The sequence below is a fragment of the Mirounga angustirostris genome, unplaced genomic scaffold, assembly GCF_029215605.1.
Source record: "Mirounga angustirostris isolate CCGP_5_RB_7025 unplaced genomic scaffold, mMirAng1.0.hap1 SCAF_10, whole genome shotgun sequence".
NCBI lineage: Eukaryota > Metazoa > Chordata > Mammalia > Carnivora > Phocidae > Mirounga > Mirounga angustirostris.
Window position 1 is genome coordinate 48,323,079 of NW_026991718.1, and position 19,333 is coordinate 48,342,411.

Below are 19,333 nucleotides of genomic sequence, written 5' to 3' on the forward strand. Positions count from 1 at the left end.
AGCTTGATGGTTAACTGGCTGTTATCTCTGGCCAGATTTTACCACTCTCCTCATCTGTAAATATGGGGATGGTTCAGACATTGCTGTAAACATAGATTGAATGCTGGCACTGTGAACTTGAGGTTGGGGCTGTTTTCTCTGTGTCCCCTGCACTTTACATAGTGCCTGATACATAGTGTGCAATAAACATGTCTTGAATTTACAAATATTTACTATCTACCTTGTGCCTGTAACTTTGATTAGTACTGGCATACAAAGATGAATAATGAAACCCAGGTATGTAATGAGTGCTACAATAGAGATATGAACTAGATGCAATGGTAGCAAGAAAGGTAAAGACAGGAGTGACCATTGGGATTGGTCAGAAGGTGATTGTTGAAAAAGCAAAAAGTCTAGTCAGCGGGGGGTGGGGGTGGTGGTCAGACATCAGGTTATAGCAAAATAGAAAGTGAACATGCAATATACAGTGTTAACTTTATATAATGAGTTTGGATGGGAGGTGTGATAATAGCTAGAGTAGCATCATGGTGTTGAGTAGGGTTTTTTAAAGGATAATAGGGACTTGTACTTTATGAAAATACCTTTTATGCCAGGCTGTTTGTGAGAAACAAGTAACTGAATCCAAGTTGCTTTTCTGAACCACCATTAATTGTAATGTCAACTCTCCTAGGTCCACCTGAGGTGCAGATGCCACTTCCTATAGCCTTCTCTGACCTGGATATAATTGATCCTTCCCCTAAGCTTCTGTGCTTCCTGGGTTGTAGAAAAGAGGGGGTAAAATGCATTCTTTAAAGTGCACGCACCACCGTTACGGTCCTTTTAGGGTTCATCTAGATAAGGAGTCCAAAACTGTCAGAGGGTCGCTTAAAGACACTGTTGGAACAGATCTCAGGCTTCCTCTTGGGTCCACTCTGGCACACTCCACTTAACTAGGAAAGAAGGCATGGGTGTGGGCAAAGTGATCCAGTCTGTTTCAGATACACTTGGGCTCCAAGCTAGCCACTTCCTGGCTCTGTGGCCAGGGCCAAGTTACTTTAACTTTCTAGGCCAGTTTTCAGCCACCTGATTGGGGCGGTTACATGTAAAACACTCGGCATGGCGTTTCAGGTTCTTACATAGTCATTTGAAAAACAAAAAAGCCAACGTGAGATTACTTTTCTCTACCAGCTTGTGAAATCCGTGAGATGGCCAAAGAAACGTTAACCCTGGAGACAACCAGCCCTTTGCCACGCCGGTGGCGGCGGTTCGGGACTCGGAGACTTAATCGGACGTGGCGGGGCGGGGCTTCCGGCAGGAGGCGGAAGCGGAGCGGGAGGCGCGGGCCGGCCGGTTCGGCTGACAGATCCGTGGCTGCCGGTGCGCCGCGCGCAAGCCGGGGAGACAAAGCAGGACCCGGGCTCCACTGCCGCCTCTCCGAGCTCCCGCAACGCCGACCTCCCTTCTAGGATGGCTCGGGGCGAGCGGCGGCGCCGCGGAGCGCCGGCAGACGGACCGCGGACAACTGAAAGGGCGGTTCGGGGTGGCCCCGCACGACGGGGCGGCGAGGCCCGTGGTTCTGCCTGGAGAGCGGCTCTGGGCGTCGTGGTCCTGTCTCTGGCCCTGGGCCTGTCAGGTTGCTGGCTGCTGGCGTGGCACCGTGCGCGGCGGGCGGTCACACTGCACTCCGCGCCCCCGGCACTGCCTCCCGACTCTTCCAGCCCCGCCGTGGCCCCGGACCTCTTCTGGGGCACCTACCGCCCTCACGTCTACTTCGGCATGAAGACCCGCAGCCCGAAGCCCCTCCTCACCGGTAACGGCCTCGGGACGGGCGGGTAGACAGGCGGACTCTTAATCTGGGAGCCCCAGCTTCACGCCAGATCAAGAGTGGGGAGGGGTGTGGTTCAGGAGAGTTATGAGGAGGGATGACCCTGAAATTCTTGGAGACCCAGAGGGACAGGTCCCCTGCTCTCTCTTTGACTTACGTGGCCATTCTACCCCCAGGACTGATGTGGGCACAGCAAGGCGCCACCCCAGGGACCCCTAAGCTCAGGCACACGTGTGAGCAGGGGGACGGCGTGGGTCCCTATGGCTGGGAGTTCCACGACGGTCTCTCCTTCGGGCGGCAACACATCCAGGATGGGGCCTTAAGGCTCACCACTGAGTTCGTCAAGAGGCCTGGGGGTCAGCACGGAGGGGACTGGAGCTGGAGAGTGACTGTAGAACCTCAGGTCAGGGCCTCAGGACACCCTTCCCCCAGCCCAGACTCCCTTCACCCTTTCTTTGCTGCCAGCAAATGCAGTGTGATGTGGCAGTTAACAGCAGGGGCTCTGAGTCTGGCTGCCTGCCTTAAACATTTGTCTGTATGACCATCTCTATTTACTATCCATAAGCCTTTTTGCAAAATGGAGATGCAAATAGCACTTAACTCATAGAACTGTACGAATGAAAGAAAATGATGTGTAGCGTTCTTAGTATAGTACATGACACAAAAGCATTCTATTATTTCCCAGAGAACCCTGTGCAAAGCTTTATACCTCATCTCACTGGGTGCTTATCCTCACTGACCCTCAACACTGTAGATGTATGTTTACCATGTTGCTCCTGCATGGTGCCCCTTTCAGTAAAGCTGAATTTTCAGGAGGTACTGCTAATCTAATGCTATGTTTTTCTGTCCTCCTTGGTCATCCAGACTTCAGGTACCTCTACCCTCCCTTTGGTGTCCCTGTTCTTCTATGTGGTGACAGATGGCAAGGAAGTCCTAGTGCCAGAGGTTGGGGCCAAGGGGCAATTGAAATTCATCAGTGGGCACTCCAGTGAACTTGGTGACTTCCGTTTTACACTTATGGCACCAACCAATCCAGGGGACACTGCCCCTAAGTACAGCAGGTAACTAGGGGAAGAGAGAAGGTGGGGGTGCTGGTAGGGGTGGTATGGATGCGGACTTAGCCTGATTTCAATCTCCCCCACTCTACCCTCTTTCCACCATTTTTTTCCCTTCTCACCAGGCTCCATGTCCCCTGCATTGCCAAGACCCTTCCATTCTGACTGCTGATCTCATCTTATTTCTCTTTATAATCCTTACCGTATTCTCCTGAGTAATTTTCTCCATATCTTCTTCTCTTCAAGCTACAATGTCTTCTGGTCCTCCAACCCAGGACTTCCCTTGCTGACAGAGATGGTGAAGAGTCGCCTAAATAGCTGGTTTCAGCACCGGCCACCAGGGGCTTCCCCTGAACGCTACCTCGGCTTGCCAGGATCTCTGAAGTGGGAGGACAAAGGCCCAAGTGGGCAAGGACAGGGACAAGGGCAATTCTTGATACAACAGGTGACACTGAAAGTCCCCTTTTCCGTGGAGTTGGTGTTTGAATCGGGCAGTGCCCGGGCAGGAGGAAGCCAACCCTGGGAGCAGCTGGCCGGCAGCCTGCTGACCCGAGCCCTGGAGAGCCATGCTGACACCTTTAGAGAGCACTTTGAGAAGACTTTTCAACTGAAGGGGAAGGGCCTGAGCCCTGAGGAGCAGGCTTTGGGTCAGGCTGCCCTCAGTGGCCTCCTTGGTGGGATTGGCTACTTCTATGGACAGGGTCTAGTGCTGGCAGACATGGGGGTTGAGGGGTCTGAGCAGAAGGTGGACCCAGCCCTCTTTCCACCTGTCCCTCTTTTCACGGCAGTGCCCTCCCGGTCATTCTTCCCACGAGGCTTCCTTTGGGATGAAGGCTTTCACCAGCTGGTGGTCCAGCGGTGGGATCCCCGCATTACGCGGGAGGTCCTAGGTCATTGGCTGGGGCTGCTCAATGCTGATGGCTGGATTGGACGGGAGCAGGTGCTGGGGGATGAGGCCCGAGCCCGGGTGCCCCCAGAATTCCTGGTGCAAAGGGCAGCGCATGCCAATCCCCCAACCCTGCTTTTGCCTATAGCCCACATGCTAGAGAGTGGTGACCCTGCTGACTTTGCCTTCCTCCGCAGGGCCTTCCCCCGCCTGCGTGCCTGGTTCTCCTGGCTCTATAAGAGTCAGGCAGGGCCAGTGCCACTGTCTTATCGCTGGCGGGGCCGGGACCCTGCCTTGCCAACCCTATTGAACCCTAAGACACTGCCTTCGGGGCTGGATGACTATCCCCGGGCTTCGCATCCTTCAGCCAGTGAGCGGCACCTGGACCTGCGGTGCTGGGTGGCACTGGGTGCCCGTGTGCTGGTACGGTTGGCAGAGCAGCTGGGAGAGGTGGAGGCAGCTGCGGAGCTGGGCCCACTGGCTGCATCACTGGAGGCAGAAGAGAGCCTGGATGAGCTGCACTGGGCCCCAGAGCTAGGAGTCTTTGCAGACTTTGGAAACCACACAAGAGCAGTGCAGCTGAAGCCTCGGCCCCCTCAGGGGCTGGTGCGGGTGGTGGGCCGGCCCCACCCTCGTTTACAGTACGTGGATGCCTTGGGCTATGTCAGTCTTTTTCCCATGCTGCTGCGGCTGCTGGACCCCAACTCCTCCCGCCTTGGGCCCCTGCTGGATGTCCTAGCTGACAGCCGCCATCTCTGGAGCCCCTTTGGTTTGCGCTCCCTTGCAGCCTCCAGCCCCTTTTATGGCCAGCGCAATTCAGAGCATGATCCTCCCTACTGGCGGGGTGCCGTGTGGCTCAATGTCAACTACCTAGCCTTAGGGGCTCTCTACCACTATGGTCATCTGGAGGGTCCCCACCAGGCCCGGGCTGCCAAGCTCCACAGTGAGCTCCGTGCCAATGTGGTGGGCAATGTGTGGCGGCAGTATCAGGCCACGGGTTTCCTTTGGGAGCAGTATAGTGACCGGGATGGGCGGGGCATGGGCTGCCGCCCCTTCCAAGGCTGGACCAGCCTTGTCCTACTGGCCATGGCTGAAGACTACTGAAGAGGGAGGCTGAGAGGGGTGCCAGGCCCCCCTCTGGAATAGGACAAGGTCTCTAGCTTCTGCCCCCAGCCCCCAGATACTAGTGCTTCAAACCCTCTTCAGCTCATCTCAGGTGTCTCCTTACTGTCATCCCACATAGCCCTGGGGTGAATGTGAATTCAGAGTCTATTTTTCTAAATAAATTGGAAAACCATGCCAAGCTCTATTGCTTTTGCCAGCTCTGCCTCACCAAGAGGTCTTAGCTCAGTCCAGACCTGAGGGCTGCCTACTGTTCTTCAGAGGAGGGTGGGAAAAGTGGCCATTACATATCCCCTCCAAATCCAGTAGGTCAAGTGCAATGCAGCAAGTTGAGCACTGGTCCACCCAAATTCACAAGCAGCTGGTTCACATCTCTTTAATGAGATCAAAGGCTCCTGTGTATGTTTTTTGGGGGTACAGCTAGCACAGGCCCCCAAACACTGCCGCTCTCTCCTCAGGACTCCACCCCTTTCAGGCAGATTCGAGGCGGCAGGGAGAGGCGAAGGAGAACTCAAGGATATGAGCCCCGGGCTGTTTCTGGTGGGCAAGGAATCCAGCCACCCTCCCAAAACTGTTTATGGAATGTCCCCTTCAGTGGAAGCTAGCCCCACAGGAGAGACCTGGGGTACAGGATCAAGGGGCAGCACATAAGGGCCCTCCAGATCTGGTGGGGTGGCACTAGCCCTAGCCTCCTTGACTGGCTCGCCCTCGCTGGAGTCAGGACAAGGGCAGAGCTCAATACCTGAGTCACCAGTCAGGCGGCGATAGCGGCAAGAAGGGGGTGTGGGGGCAGGGCTGAGCCCTGCCCCAGGCTCACCCTCCTGATGAGGGGGCGCACTCCCGTGGGAGGCAACACCCTCCACATTTGTTCCCTCGCAGTGGGCAGGGCAGCTAGAAGCAGAGGAGCGGCCGGTGCGGTCACTGGAAGCAGTCAAGGGGCAGCCTGAGGCTGCGGTGTAAGGAGGCGGCGGTGTGCCAGGCCGGTGAACCACATCCTCATAGGCTGGGGGTTTGAAGGCGCTGAGGAGGCCTGCAGGAAAGATGGCATGGTTGGTGGGGCAACCAGCGGTGGGGCAGTGGTACCTTTCCTATTAGGGAAAGGGTGCTTTGAAATGTCCGAAAAGGGAATGTGGGGATGATTCAGGGTTCTGGGTTGGGAGGGGCCACTGCCAGTGGGCCCAGAGCCTCAAGCCACTCACGAAGGTCAAGCAGTGAACCGGTAGGGCCAGGGCCAGCCCCATGGCATGCCCCGTGGTAGGCCAACAGGTTGATCTCCCGCTGGCGCTGCTGTTGCTGCAGCCGGAGTTTAGCTCGCCGGTGACGGAAGGCGCAACAGCAGCTAAAGAGGATGAGGACAGTCCAGAGCAGCCAGAACCCTGCAAGGGGCGAGGAGGGAGGACCTTAGATACCTCCCAGGCAGAGAAGGGTCCATGAAGGTTGGAATTTTGAGGCCCAAGGGAGGGTGGGCCGAAGGACCCAAGAACAGCCCCCTTGGAGACTCACACCAGAGCTCATAGTAGTAGGTGCAGCAGCCCGTCTCCCCGCAGCAGTGGCCACTCTCACAGAGGTAGGGCTGGTTGTTCACTCCTGGGCAGAGCTCTCGAAGCTGGGAGCAAGGAGGCACTTAGAACCAAAGGAGATCCCAGCCCCAGGCACTGTCCGCCCCCCCCTCCCCCCCGCATGCAGGGACACAGTCCCACCCTGTGAGCCAAGTTGAGCTCAGAGAGATCTGTGCGGAGGGGAAGAGTGACGGTGAGAGGAGTGATCAAATTTCTGAAGGGCTGTTGACATGGAAGAGGATTTGGAATAACAAGAATCTGTCTAAAGTACAAGATGCAAGGTGTGGACATACAAAGAGGCGGATTTCAGTTCTGCATACAGAGACTTCTCTCACACTCAGGCTGGCTCCCCAGGGTGTTTTCTGTTAAGGGAGTGTTTGGGCAGAAGCCAGGGGGCAGTCTGAGCTATCTCAAAGTCTCAAACAATGGGTAAAGGGTTTAAGGTAATTTCCAATGCTAGGATGCTTTCATTATCCCCCGCACGGTCTGCCTCCCCACCCCCACGCTGGATCTTTCCACCCCTGGGTCTCAGGAAGGGCCATATGAGACCCAGAGCAGTGCTCCCAACCAGATGGGACTGTTGTGGATGATAAAGGATGGCATCCAGGGCGCGAGTCTGGGTTCCAGCTCTTCTCCAAATTGCTCCCTCAAGAGAAGACGCTGCCGGACTCTGTTGTGACAATAGGCACACAGAAAAACATCACAAATAACTGTTGCAAGACAGAGGGAGCTTCCCTGGGCCTCATTATGCCTTTGGTCACTGGAGAGCCACTGCAAGCTTCCACTGCAACCACGGGATGGGGGTCTAAGAAGCTGCAGGCAAAGTCAACTGCATCTACGTTACAAAGTTTAGACAAAGAGTAGAAGGGACATATTTAGGAACTTCACAGTATCTTTGGCTACGTGAGTTCCTCCCCAACCCCCCAAAAGGAAGGGACAAGGAGAGGGGAAAGAGAAATAAATGGCTGTCGTGATAGGCTTTTGGAGCAGTTGGGATACCTGCTGTTGCGGCACGCGAAGTGCCCCCCAGGCCTCCTCGCTGCCGTTCCCGCTGCTGGCCTGAGCCATGCCTCCACCTACAGCCCCCTGTAGACCACAGCCTCCTCTATCGCCAGGCGCCCCGCCCCTGCCACTTCTGCCGCCACCGCCATGGTCTCTGCCCGGCCCATCTTCGCTGCCGCCTCCATCACTCCGCGGCCGGAGCTTCCATCCGGGGAGAGCTCTGCCAACTAGGACCCAGATTGCTCGGCCCTACCAATCAGCGATGCCCGCCGGCGGACGGGCCAATAGGAACGGACCAGAGGTTTCTGCCAGGGACCAATCTGCAGCAGCGCCTCCGCCACTCTCCCAGACAACAAGAGCTTACACAGACAAAGAGTGGGGCAAGGTTCGACCCACGGCCCTGACTGACAGCGACAATAGCCAATATGGACAACAGAACGGGCTCTGCATTATCAGCCAATAAACGGCCGTCCAGACAATCAAAGTCTCCGCTGATTGGCCTGAGCACTACTTTCAGGGATGACGCCTAAGGCCCGACCAAGCCAGGTAATCCCACCGGAAGAGGCGGAGAGGCGGGGCGGCGGCGGGGGGGGTGGTGTCCCCAAAAGTCCAACCAAGTCTTCTTGCGGCCTAATGGCCGTTTCCCAGGTGTCGACGCAATCTCCCGTGAGGGCAAAATGTGTGTACGGGGCATTGGCCTGCCCATATCCCATTTCCCCAACTCTGTACAAGTCGAGGCACCGGATGAAATTTAATAAGGTGGGGAAAATAATGAAAACGGGGCAGGGGCGAGGGCGCAGAGTCCCGGTTAGGTCAGGGCCTTAGGTAGCCAAAAGGGGGGATCCGGGGCCCTCGGGTCCCCCAAGCCGCATCTGCAGGTTGATGCGGTAGCACTGAAGGCTGCAGAGCGCCTGGCCCGTGCGGGAGCAGGCGTAGCGGCGCGGGTGTGGGCAGCCGGGGACGGAGCATCGAGGAGGAGGGCCAGATGGGCATGGCCGCTGAGACACTGGCGCGGGGGCGGGGACGCCAGGTGGGAAGGAAAGGGTGGAACCCTGTGCCCCGCTGCTGTAGCGCACCATGGGGGCCGGGGCCACGGTCCGCCCTCCCCGTCGCTCGCCCCGCGCCGCCCCTCGGCCTCCCCGCCCGCTGGGCGCCGCAGTCTTGGTGAGACGCTCGATAGTCTGGTTCTTGTGCTCCTCCGCCCGCCGGGCCGCCTGCAGCCGTCTCTTTCGCGCCCTCTCCTCGCGCTTCAGCAGCATCTCCTCGGTGAGGGCCGGGGCCGGGCAGCCCGCAGCCACAGGGAGCGGCAGCATCGGGGAAGGCTGACTCCGCGCCTTCTGCAGCAGAGCTCGCTGGGGAGAGACAGACCGAGTGGTGTCAGAGAGCGAGGTCTGCCCACCTGGGGGCAAGGGCATGTGGGGATCTGGAAAGCAGGGTCTTGAGGAGCGCGGGCCTTGAGAGAAGGGGTGGAATGAGCACCCTCTCCAGGTGCCTTTGTACAGCCTCCTCCCAGATCTCCAGACTTTCATCCTTAGAACCTTGACTCTAAAGAAGAAAAGCATTCATGTTTCCTGCCTGCCCTGAGTACCAAAACTCTGTTTACCACCTCTCCAGAGGTTTGGTTTGTTTTGTTTTCTGTTTTAAATCTTTTCATCTCATTCCAAACAGTGGGAAAGGATCTTTACTTCATGTCATCGGATGATACTACGATCGAAGAAAGGGGGTCTGGAGGTGATATAGATTTAACAGCGGATCCATAGATGTGGCCAGTCAGAAGCTGCTCTTAAACAAGTGGCATCTCACCCAGACAGAGCATTTGAGCAAATCGAGAGCATGTAGTCACAAGAAGCTGTCATTTTTGAAAACTTTGATATGCATTAAAAACAAAATAGATCTCAGGGTGACTATGCAGTGTATTTATAGTGGTGTTGCTGTATATATGGATCTGAGGTCTTTCTTCTTCCTTTAAATGTGTTAGGTTCCTAATCAGAAGGATTTATTTTGCTAAACAATTTGCTAACACGTTACACAAATTAAAAAAAAAAAAAAACCACAACCTATTTTTGTTTCTTTTAAATTAAAATAGAAAATGACAGGTTTATGACAAGTATGTGATGCTACTTAAGGGGATGGCTTTTTAGAAGTAACTGCTTCAGATTTTTTGTTTCTGAAGCTTTGCCTTGTCTGTCTAGTTAAACATTTGACTGATAATTCTGTTTGATTTTGGAAGTATTCTAACATGACACAAGATCTGAATAAAGTTTCTCCTGAAAAAAAAATCTTTTCATCTCAGGGGTATAGCATCAACTGGATAACTGCTCAAGCCCAAAACTCAGGGTTACCCTTAATTCCTCTTTTCTGGCCGCTCCCTGACTCCCAACAAGTATCTATTTCCAAAACATATCCAGAATTCATCCGATTTCCTCCATATCCACAAATTCCACCTTGGTTCAAGCCACCACCATCTCTCACCGGACTACTTCAATAGCTTCCTGGCAGGTCTTGCTTCTACTCCTTACCTCCACTAAGAAGCCAAAGTAATCTACTGAAATATAAATCAAATATATCACTTTCCTGCATACAACCTTTTCATGCTTTAGTCACATTTATTTTTCTCCTTGGCCATTACTAGGCATGTTGCACTCTCAGGGTCTTTGCACCTGCTGGTCTCTGCCTGAAAGGCTCCTCTAGTATTGGAAATGTAATCTCATCAGAGAGGTCTTCCCTGCCTTCCCTATCTAGTGTTGTCTCTTCCCACCACTTTCTACTTCATCATCCTATTTTTGTTATAAACTGTACTTTTCAAAATTATTTATTTACTTACTTACTCCTCTCCCCCCAACACACACACACACACAAATACCAGCTCCATGAAAACAGAAACCTTCTCCCTTTTTTCGCCATTGATATCCCCACTACCTAGCAACATTCTTGGGACACAGGAAGTTCTCAATATATATTTAGCCAGTGAACAAAGAATGAACCAACTTACCTGTCGAGCAGTGAGCAGCCGCTCATTGATCTCCTTCTTGAGATCTCCATTGTCATCAAGCTCCCCCTTCTCCAGGGCATCCAGCCACCTCTGCTCCTCCTCTTCTTCTTGACCTCCTAAGCCCCCTGACAGGTCCCGAAGTGGGGAGGGGGACAGATTACTGTCTTCATCTGGAAAGCAAAGTTGGAGAGCTAAAAGTAGAAGTGTTCAGATGCGGAACCCTAATTTGGCCAAGTTAATACTGAGACACTCAAAATTCTCACCCTCCTCAGAACCGACCCTCTTCCTTTAACCAGGTATAATGAGAAACCCAGTGTCCCCACCTCCAGATTCTTCTCACCCAGCCAGGCACGGTACTGCTCAAGGGGTACTCCTTCCATAGGTTCCTCTTCATTGTCCACAACCATAAGGGGAGAGGGTGAGCGAGGACCTTCAGGGATCACAGTGAAAGTAGGAACACTGCAGAGAAGCAACCATTGTGTAAGCTGAGCAGTTCTTTCCTCCTGCTTGGTAGTACAACCAGCATTCCCCTACACCCTCCTGGGTTCTGCCTTCACCTGGGCCCTGAAGTCAGTGTCCATTCTCTGTCTGCTGGAAAGCCCAGCCAGCTTCTCCTTCTATCTCTGCCTGCTCCTAAAGTCCCCCAAGTAAAACCTTGGCTTTCTTGGCCTCACCTCTTGGTGCCCAGGACCTGCCCACCCAGTTTGATTTTGAGTTTAAGTTGGGGCTTAGCAGGTGACGGCTGCGTTGGCCCAGCCTCCTCTTCCTGATGATGTTTCTTCTTGTGTTTTTTCTTGTGCTTCTTGTGCTTTTTCTTGTGCACTCCATGGCCGTGGGCACCCGCCAGACTCAATTCCAGCGCTTCCCCTGCGTGAGGAGAGCCTGTCAACGGTGTGTGATAAGAGAGGGGCAGCGAGAGCCTGGAAGAACCCAATACCCCCGAGGGGCCCCACTCTTCCCGCGGTACACGCTGTTACCGTAACAACAGCCCCGCCTTTCTCCTTCCCACCTGTACCGAAGTGCCCTGGAGGCTCGGAAGAGCAAAAAGGGGACTCCTTTTCTGTGAACGCCTAACTTGCTTTATCGACCCGCGCTTACCGGGTTCAGGGGCTTCCATAGCCCCAGAGGTGCTCCCGCGCCGCCACAGCTTACTCATGGGGTCCTGCAAGGAAAGGGGGCTGGAAATGGTAGGGACACATGCTGACAGACCTTTTCCGCCCCGCGGAAAAACCGACTCCTGCAAAGTAACAGGCTACTTCCGGCGCGTAACAACCATGCCTCTGCGGGGCTCGCGCTGAGGCTAAAACGCTCCCTGAGAAACAATGAGGCTTCTAACAAAGGTTCCGGGCCCTCTGAGGCCGGGACAGCTCAAACGGGGCTCGGCTTTCCCCTCGCTCCACCTCCCGGCACTCGATTCCAGAACTCAGCGCGGCCAATTCAATTATTATTGCACTCAAACGTGGTGAATGTATACTCTGGACCAAATTCGGGGTTTTAGGCTATGAGGATACAAAGAGGAATAGGAACACTTTCCCCTGCTTTTGAGGAGCTCACAGTGCAGTGGAGGAGTACGGAGGAAACTGCATTGCGGGCAAAATGGCAGAAGTGCTTAATAGTGTAAGTGTCCTAGGAGCAGAGGAACGGTATTTAAGCCTAACCTCTTCAGTAGAGAAATGGATAAATGAATATGGTGCATCTATACAATCTGGAACACTATATTGCTAACAAAAGTTAAGAGTGATAAGTAATTGATAAGACTGACATGGAATTTAGATCCTGTGGGTAATAGCTGTGGAAACAATCTAAGTGTCCCTCTAATGAAACACCGAGATAATTTGGTGCATGGATTTGGTACATCCATACAATGGGCAGCTATGTTGCTCGTCAAAGGCATGAGGCCTCTGAATGTTACCCAAGAAACTAGTGGCATCATTTCTGATGGGTGACTGGGGAACAAGGGTGAAGGGAGACTTATTTTTCATAATATACACCTTTGTGCCTTTTGAACTTTGTATAAAGCATGTGTCGATTTTACCTAATTTAAAAAAGAAGGGGGTGGGTGCCTGGGTGGCACAGTCAGTTAAGCGTGGGCCTTTTACTTTGGCTCAGGTTGTGCTCTTGGATCCTGGTGTGCGTTTGCCACCCCCCCCCCGCTCCCCGCCCCCCCCGCCCCCCCCCAGTGCTCAGGGCAGAGTCTGCTGGAGAGTCTCTCTCTCCCTCCCCTCTGCCCCTTGCACTCGTGTGCTCTCTCTCTCTCTCTCTCTCTCAAATAAATAAATTAAAAAAGGGCGGGGGGGGGGTGTGCTCCTGGGTGGGGCTCAGTTGGTTAAGGGTCTGTCTGTCTCTTGATGTCGGCTCAGGTCATGCTCTCTGAGTCATGTGATCAAGTTCCTCCTAGGCTCTGCGCTGGGAGTGGAGCCTGCTTGGGATTCTCTCTCTCCCTCTGCCCAGCCCCCCTGCTCTTGTGAATGTGGGCTCTTTCCCTCTGGGAGAAAAAAAAAAGAACAACAATGAGATAGATCTGTATGTGCTGATATATGAAATAAGAAAGGTGAGTTTCAATATGATGTGATGCCATTTAAAAAGTGTAATATGCTTCTATATACACCGAAAAAATTGAGGAATATATACTACACCTTAATGTGGTTATCTTTAGAAGCTGGGGTTGGAGAGGGGCCCCTGGCTGGCTCAGTCAGTGGAGCATGTGACTCTTGATCTTGGGGTCCTGAGTTCAAACCCCACGATGGGCATGGAGCCTACTTAAAAAAAAGTTGTTGGGGTTGGGGAACTTCCACTACCTAGATCTGTAATGAATTTTCTTAACAGCCAGTATATATCACATTTATAATTAAAAAATGTACCACCTATATACATACATTTAAATATGTACAATATCAGTGTCTGAAAAAGGTAGCATTAATGAACAAAGAAAGAACTGATTCAAGAGACATTTCAGTGACAAAATTAAAAGGAATCAACGAAATTATATATGGGAATTCAGGAAGAAGTCAATGTTATATAATGATTAAGATTAACAGAATGAACTTTGGAGTCAGACAAGCCTATTGTAAAAACCCATTTCCCATATTTATTAGCTGTATAACCTTGAACTCAAAAGTTATTTAAGCTCTCTGAACCCTAGATTTCAGCCTTGTAGGATGGAAGGAAATAGGATCTACTTTAGAGGGCTCTTTCAGGGGAAAAAGCAAATCAAGAATGCAAAGCACAGGGGCGCCTGGGTGGCTCAGTCGTTAAGCGTCTGCCTTCAACTCAGGTCATGATCCCTGGGTCCTGGGATCGAGCCCTGCATTAGGCTCCCTGCTCCACAGGAAGCCTTCTTCTCCCTCTCCCCCTGCTTGTGTTCCCTCTCTCACTGTGTCTCTCTCTGTCAAGTAAATAAATAAAATATTAAAAAAAAAAAAAAAGAATGCAAAGCACCTAGTATCTGGAAAATAGTAGATGTTCAATAAGCAAATGACAACAACAAAAATAATAAATGACTTTTTTTAAAAAAAGATTTTAATTTATTTGACAGAGTACATGCAGGGGGAGTGGCAGGCAGAGGGAGAGGGAGAAGTAGGCTCTCAGGGAGCCTGATGCGGGGCTAGATCCCAGGACCCTGGGATCATGACCTGAGCCAAAGGCAGCCGCTCAACAGACTGAGCCACCCAGGCACCCCTAAGAAATGACTTGTGCATTTCTAGCCCAAGTATTTAGAGGGAGCGTGGTTTGTTAAATAAGAAAGAGAACACAGGAGGAGAAGCAAGTCAGTTAGTGTTGCCCTGGGTGAATTCGAAGTACCTGAGGGGATGCCCAGACAGAGATGGAATACTGACCGCAGAAGCCAGTGCGAAAGGTGTGAGTGGGGGCGTCATCGGCATAATAACAGAGGTGCCCCCAAAGGTATGGGAATAGATGAGACATTCCAGAATGAACAAAAAGATGAAGAGGAAAGGACCAGGAACAGACGTGAGTGAGCACCTGTCCTGGACAGGGAGGCAGAGCGGCCAGGCAGGGTTGAGAAGAAGAAGTCAAGAGAGAGGCAAGAAAAGCACGAAGGGCGGAGAGTATCGGTAGACAAGGGCTAATGATCACTTGTGTACTGTCCTGCAGAGGGCAGGCTGAGCTCTGAGAGGAGGATGCCGTCTAGCAGGCAACAGTGCTGCGTCATCAGGAGTTAAAGTGAGGGATCACCTGCAGCTAATGTTTGTCAAACATTATAGCTTATAACCTGCTTTCATATCCCTTCTCTCCCTTGAGCCCCACGGCAGCTCCGTAAGAGAGATACTGTTGTTCCCTCATGAAGAAACTGAGGCTCAGAGAGGTTAAATGATTTGGCCAAAGTCACATAGTTAGGGAGTGGCAGAGCCAGCCTCCAACAGAGGCTTCCTGACACCAGGTCCAGTGGTGTTTCCTCAACATCCTGATGCCCAGCAGGGAGGAAGTGGCAACAGCAAGTAGCCTCTGACTTCATTATTTTGTTTTGTTTTGTTTTTGCTTTGTTTAGAGTGGAAGAGGTTTGAGCATGTTTGTAGGCTAAAAGGAAGAACTTTATTCTCCTGAAAGAGTTCTTAGCCTTATTTTTAAAATATAATTTATTTAGAAATAATTGCAAACATATAGAAAAGTTGCAGGAAGAATGCAAAGAACTCTTTTGCTTCCTAAAATCAGATTCTGCAATTGTTAACATTTACTATTACCCCTTCCCCTCATTATCATTATTCCTTTTCTGATCAATCTGAGACAAAGTTGCAGACATGATGCCATTTCACCCCTAAATATATCACTGTGTATTTCCTCAAAACAAGTACTCTGTTCTATAACCTTTGTGCAACAGTCCCAGTCAGGAAATTAACATTGATAGAGCATGACCATCCAACCCACAGCCCCCATTCAAGTTTCACCAGCTGCCCAGTGTCTCCTTTTCCTTTCTAGCCCAGGATCCGAATCCAGAATCATGCAGTACATTCCCTTGTCATGTCTCTTTGATCTGCTTTAATGTGGAACATTTACTTACCCTTTCCCTATCTTTCATGACCTTGACAGTTTTAAGAAGTACAGGCCTTTGGGGACACCTGGCTGGCTCAATCTGTACAGCGTGCAACTCCCAATCTCGGGGTTGGAAGTTCGAGCCCCACATTGGGTGTAGAGATTACTTAAAATAAAATCTTAAAAAAAAAAAGTACAGGCCTTTGATTCCTTCGGATGTCCCCCAGCCTGGATCCATCTGGTGTTTGCTCATGTCTTGACTCATAATTGTTGGCAGGAGTACTACACAAAAATGACTCTGCTGTGTTCTTCTCAGTGTATCTACATCAGGGGGCACCGCTGATGAAGCTAACCTTGATCACCTGGTCAAGGTTGTGTCTGCCGGTTTTCCCCACTGTAAAGTCACCATTTTCACTTTTGTAATTAATGAGCTATTTTCTGGGGAAATACTCTGAAACTACTCTGATATCCTGTTCCCCATCAAACCTCCACCCACCGGGCTTAGTATCCATTGATGAATACTGTACGAATCGACAGTACTGTAATAATTGCCAATGGAATCTTTCTACTTCCATTATTCTATATACATATATTAGTGGGCATGCTACTGTGAAGAGGAGCTTTCTCCTCTTACATTCCGTTACATATGTATTTTTTTGTATCATTGTGGTTTCCTATTTCAGTCAATGGGTTGTAGTCCATTACTATCATTATTTATCTTGATGCTTAAAGAAATGTGGGCATTTCTTTAAGATGATTTCTGTGTCCTTTTAACATATCTCCATCATGCTTTGAGGACTTTTTTACTTCCTAGCACTACAAAATGTTTTGGGCTCATCTTGTACTTTCCTTTGATAAGGGGTGGGAACCAAGAGAGGCCAGGAAGTAGGAACATGTGGCTGAGGTTACACGGAGGCTACACCAGTCACACCACAGTAACCTGCTCATGAGGATTTCGCTGCTGGCACAACCACCCGCCCTTCATGGACTGCAGGTGCGATAATTCTATCATGAACTCTCTCTGGGTCTTGTCACTTTTTCAAGATTCAAAGTCCAGTTGGGAGCATTCCAATTGGTTGGCTTAGGCCAAGTGCTTACCCCTGGGCTGTGAAGAAGTGGGAGAGAGGAGGAATGACCTCCAGTTGCCATAAAGAGGGTAGAACCTCAGCCTACCAATATTGTCCACAGTAGGGGACCATGCAGAAACAGGAAGATGATTTGAACACTGGGTGACCAACAGCTCCTTTTCCAAATATCTACTTCCTAGCTGGAGCGACAGAGATACATACATAAGCAAAGGAAAAAGTGGGAAAGATCATGTAGCAAGCCAGTGGTATGCTGGTAAATTTTTAACAAAAGCTCCCCAGGGGAAAAGAAAAAAAACAGCCCTGATTTTTAGTGTTCACCTGTTTCTGTTGTGTAACTGCTCCCACCACGCCCAATTTCAAACGTGACATGATGGAACCCAGGAACTTAGCACGAGATGCAATAGCTCACGGTTACCTAGCATTTCCACTATACAGATGCTATTGATGCAAATCACCTCAAGAAATAATAGGAAAACACAGTGAAATAATTAGGAAGTGATGCGTTTTGAGTATTTATCACCTTTGCTTACGTATAATTTATTTAATTGTGAGTTTTTAGATTCAATTTTTAATTAAAGCTGTGTTTAACACCTGGAATGCATAGTTCTGGAAAATTCAGCAGTTGTCTCTTATGAGCCTGTGTGGGGCTTCAGTACACCATGGCACCAAATGTCTCAGGGCTTTCCTTTGATGGTGGGGAAGGCATGCCTTTATTCTTATTTTTTTACTTTATATTATATTTGAATGGTACAATTAGGAGTGGTATTTTTTTTAACTGTATGTGTATCTTCAAAAAGGAATTTAATTTTAAAAATAAATAAATCCACAGAACTGTTGACCCTTGTTTCTCCACTCTCGGTCATGAACAACAGTGTCCATCGGCTTCCCTGACCCCAGTCGCAACCTCCTCCAACTGATTTATGCAAAAGGCTGCCAGATTGTAATCTCTAAAATACAACTCTAGCTGTGCCGCTTCTTTTGCAAAATCTTCAGTCACGTGGAGTCCAAATTTTCAGGCAGGATTTGAGCTCTATTTCCTTTCCAAACACCTTCCATTCTTCCACTTCTTGTCAGGGGCTTCCAAACCCTTCCCGAGAGCCTGTGGGCCACAGCTGAGGGCCTGTGGAGAGGACAATGCTTGAAGCTCCAGCCCTGCTTCCATCACAGCAGCTGATTCTATTTCACATATTCCAGGTGAGATTTCATTTGGAAAAAAACAAAAAACAAAAAAACACATTCTGTTGCTAAAAAAAAAAGTGTTTGAAATGAACCCTTTTAGTCCAACAGCAGGGCTCATCCCAGTCAGGTGCTCTGAAATCTGCATGTTTCCTTGAGGCATTTCCTGTGTTCATTTACTTCACTGATGGTTGACTGAGTACTTCCTATGTGCCAGACACTGGGCATGAAGCAGTGGACAAGACAGACTGTTCCTCCCTGGGGAGCTTACAGTTAGGAGAAGTGACAAGAGATATTTGAAGAATTAACAATTCCAAGGGGCCTGGCTGGCTCAGTCACTGGAGCATGTGACTCTTCATCTTGGGGTCATGAGTTTGAGCCCCATGTTGGGGGTAGAGTTTACTAGGAAGGAAGGAAGGGAGGGAGGGAGGAAAAGAAAAGAAACAAAGCCTTTCCCCTTCCTCCTCCTCCTCACCCATCCTTTGAAGTTTATCTCAGAGGCCACCGATTTTATAAAATTTTTTGATCTACCTTTCCTACGGACGAGAAGAACTCCCTTCTCCATGTGATTTTGTATGTCAAGGCTGTTTGCTGTTCTTCCTGTGCAGCCTCCATTCCCTCACCTTCTGGTGGTAGTACGGGAACAGTTTTTGGGAAACTACCTCTCCCTTCTCTCCTCTCCCAGCTCAGTAGGTTCCAACTGGTCTTCAGGACTGGGCAGGTGACCCAGGCCTGGTTAACTGGCACACAGAATCCCCCCCTAGCCATAGGCGACCCCTCTGACTACAAAGGTTGGATAAAAGATCCCAGATGGCCCATAGTGACTCCAAGACATGTGTAGGAAGTTCAGGAAACAGGTGCTGTCTTTTCCCCTGAAAAGATACAGACCCAGAATTTTTGGCAATGCTATGCTGTGGAGGGTAAAGCCAACATGGAACCAAGTAGAGCTAGATGAAGGGAAGAGACAGGATCATTGTGACGTGGAATGCCTGGGTCAAGCCACCTCTAAAGCCTGACCTCGGGACATTTTAGTTCCTTAAGACAATAAATTTCTCCTTTTGCTGAAGTAATTTTAAGTCAGGTTCCTTAGAACACTGAGTAATTTGCCATAGCAGAACAATTCTAATGTCTCTAAAGCTAAAGGCAAGTATTTCTCTGGCTCCAGCCCATCTGCTATGAAGGAGCTTCACTGTCTCTCAAGTTCTCTTCAGTAAGTTCTGGAGTCCCCAGAAGACTCCCCAGTGTGGTCAGCAAGCTAATATTCTGCCATTTCCTTCTCTTTCACTAGGCTCTGTGGGGGCGAGGAGAGCGCCCTTTTCTGCACAAACTGAGTGGTAATCTTGTCTTGACCATCCAGCAGCAGTTGAAAAATAGTCAATATTGAGGTCAATGATCAACGCACCCTCTTAAGACACTTAAGGTCTGGGTCCAGGGAGCTGAGATCACCTGTGCCCCATCCAAGGGCACAAGGTGCTGCACCTGCTTCTTTATCTTCATAGCTCCACTTATGGGGCACTTGTTTTATGTCAGCACTGTGCTGGGCATTTTACACCCATTCTCGTATGTAATCCTCATAGCAACCTGAGGGATGGAGATAATCACTATATGCCCCATTGAACCGGTGAGAAAAACCGAAGCTCAGAAAGTTCAATGACTGGGT

General features: G+C 50.6%; 3 protein-coding genes across 5 annotated transcripts; 1 reads left to right on the top strand and 2 right to left on the bottom strand.

Moving 5' to 3' along the window:
- Positions 1-1,195: 1,195 nt before the first annotated feature.
- On the top strand, positions 1,196-5,044 carry MOGS (mannosyl-oligosaccharide glucosidase). Its single transcript, XM_045884724.3, has 4 exons — positions 1,196-1,789; positions 1,981-2,207; positions 2,669-2,865; positions 3,106-5,044. Exons 1-4 carry the CDS (start codon positions 1,447-1,449, stop codon positions 4,847-4,849), a joined length of 2,511 nt encoding a protein of 836 aa, XP_045740680.1. The 5' UTR covers positions 1,196-1,446; the 3' UTR covers positions 4,850-5,044.
- A 183-nt stretch (positions 5,045-5,227) lies between these two features.
- On the bottom strand, positions 5,228-8,017 carry WBP1 (WW domain binding protein 1). 2 transcript variants are annotated; one of them, XM_045884727.3, is made up of 5 exons: positions 7,426-8,017; positions 6,995-7,096; positions 6,371-6,473; positions 6,067-6,243; positions 5,228-5,897 (listed from the first exon to the last, which is right to left on the bottom strand). In XM_045884727.3, exons 1-5 carry the CDS (start codon positions 7,492-7,494, stop codon positions 5,443-5,445), a joined length of 906 nt encoding a protein of 301 aa, XP_045740683.1. In that variant the 5' UTR covers positions 7,495-8,017; the 3' UTR covers positions 5,228-5,442. The 2 variants fall into 2 exon arrangements, with proteins under 2 accessions (XP_045740683.1, XP_045740685.1); XM_045884729.3 differs by lacking the exon at positions 6,995-7,096.
- Positions 8,018-8,160: 143 nt separating this feature from the next.
- INO80B (INO80 complex subunit B) lies at positions 8,161-11,722 on the bottom strand. 2 transcript variants are annotated; one of them, XM_045884726.3, is made up of 5 exons: positions 11,519-11,722; positions 11,095-11,287; positions 10,761-10,879; positions 10,421-10,590; positions 8,161-8,780 (listed from the first exon to the last, which is right to left on the bottom strand). In XM_045884726.3, the coding sequence occupies exons 1-5, from the start codon at positions 11,574-11,576 to the stop codon at positions 8,250-8,252; spliced, it is 1,071 nt and encodes a 356-aa protein (XP_045740682.1). In that variant the 5' UTR covers positions 11,577-11,722; the 3' UTR covers positions 8,161-8,249. The 2 variants fall into 2 exon arrangements, with proteins under 2 accessions (XP_045740682.1, XP_045740681.1); XM_045884725.3 differs by having other exon boundaries at positions 11,095-11,302; positions 11,519-11,699.
- Between the last annotated feature and the right edge of the window lie 7,611 nt (positions 11,723-19,333).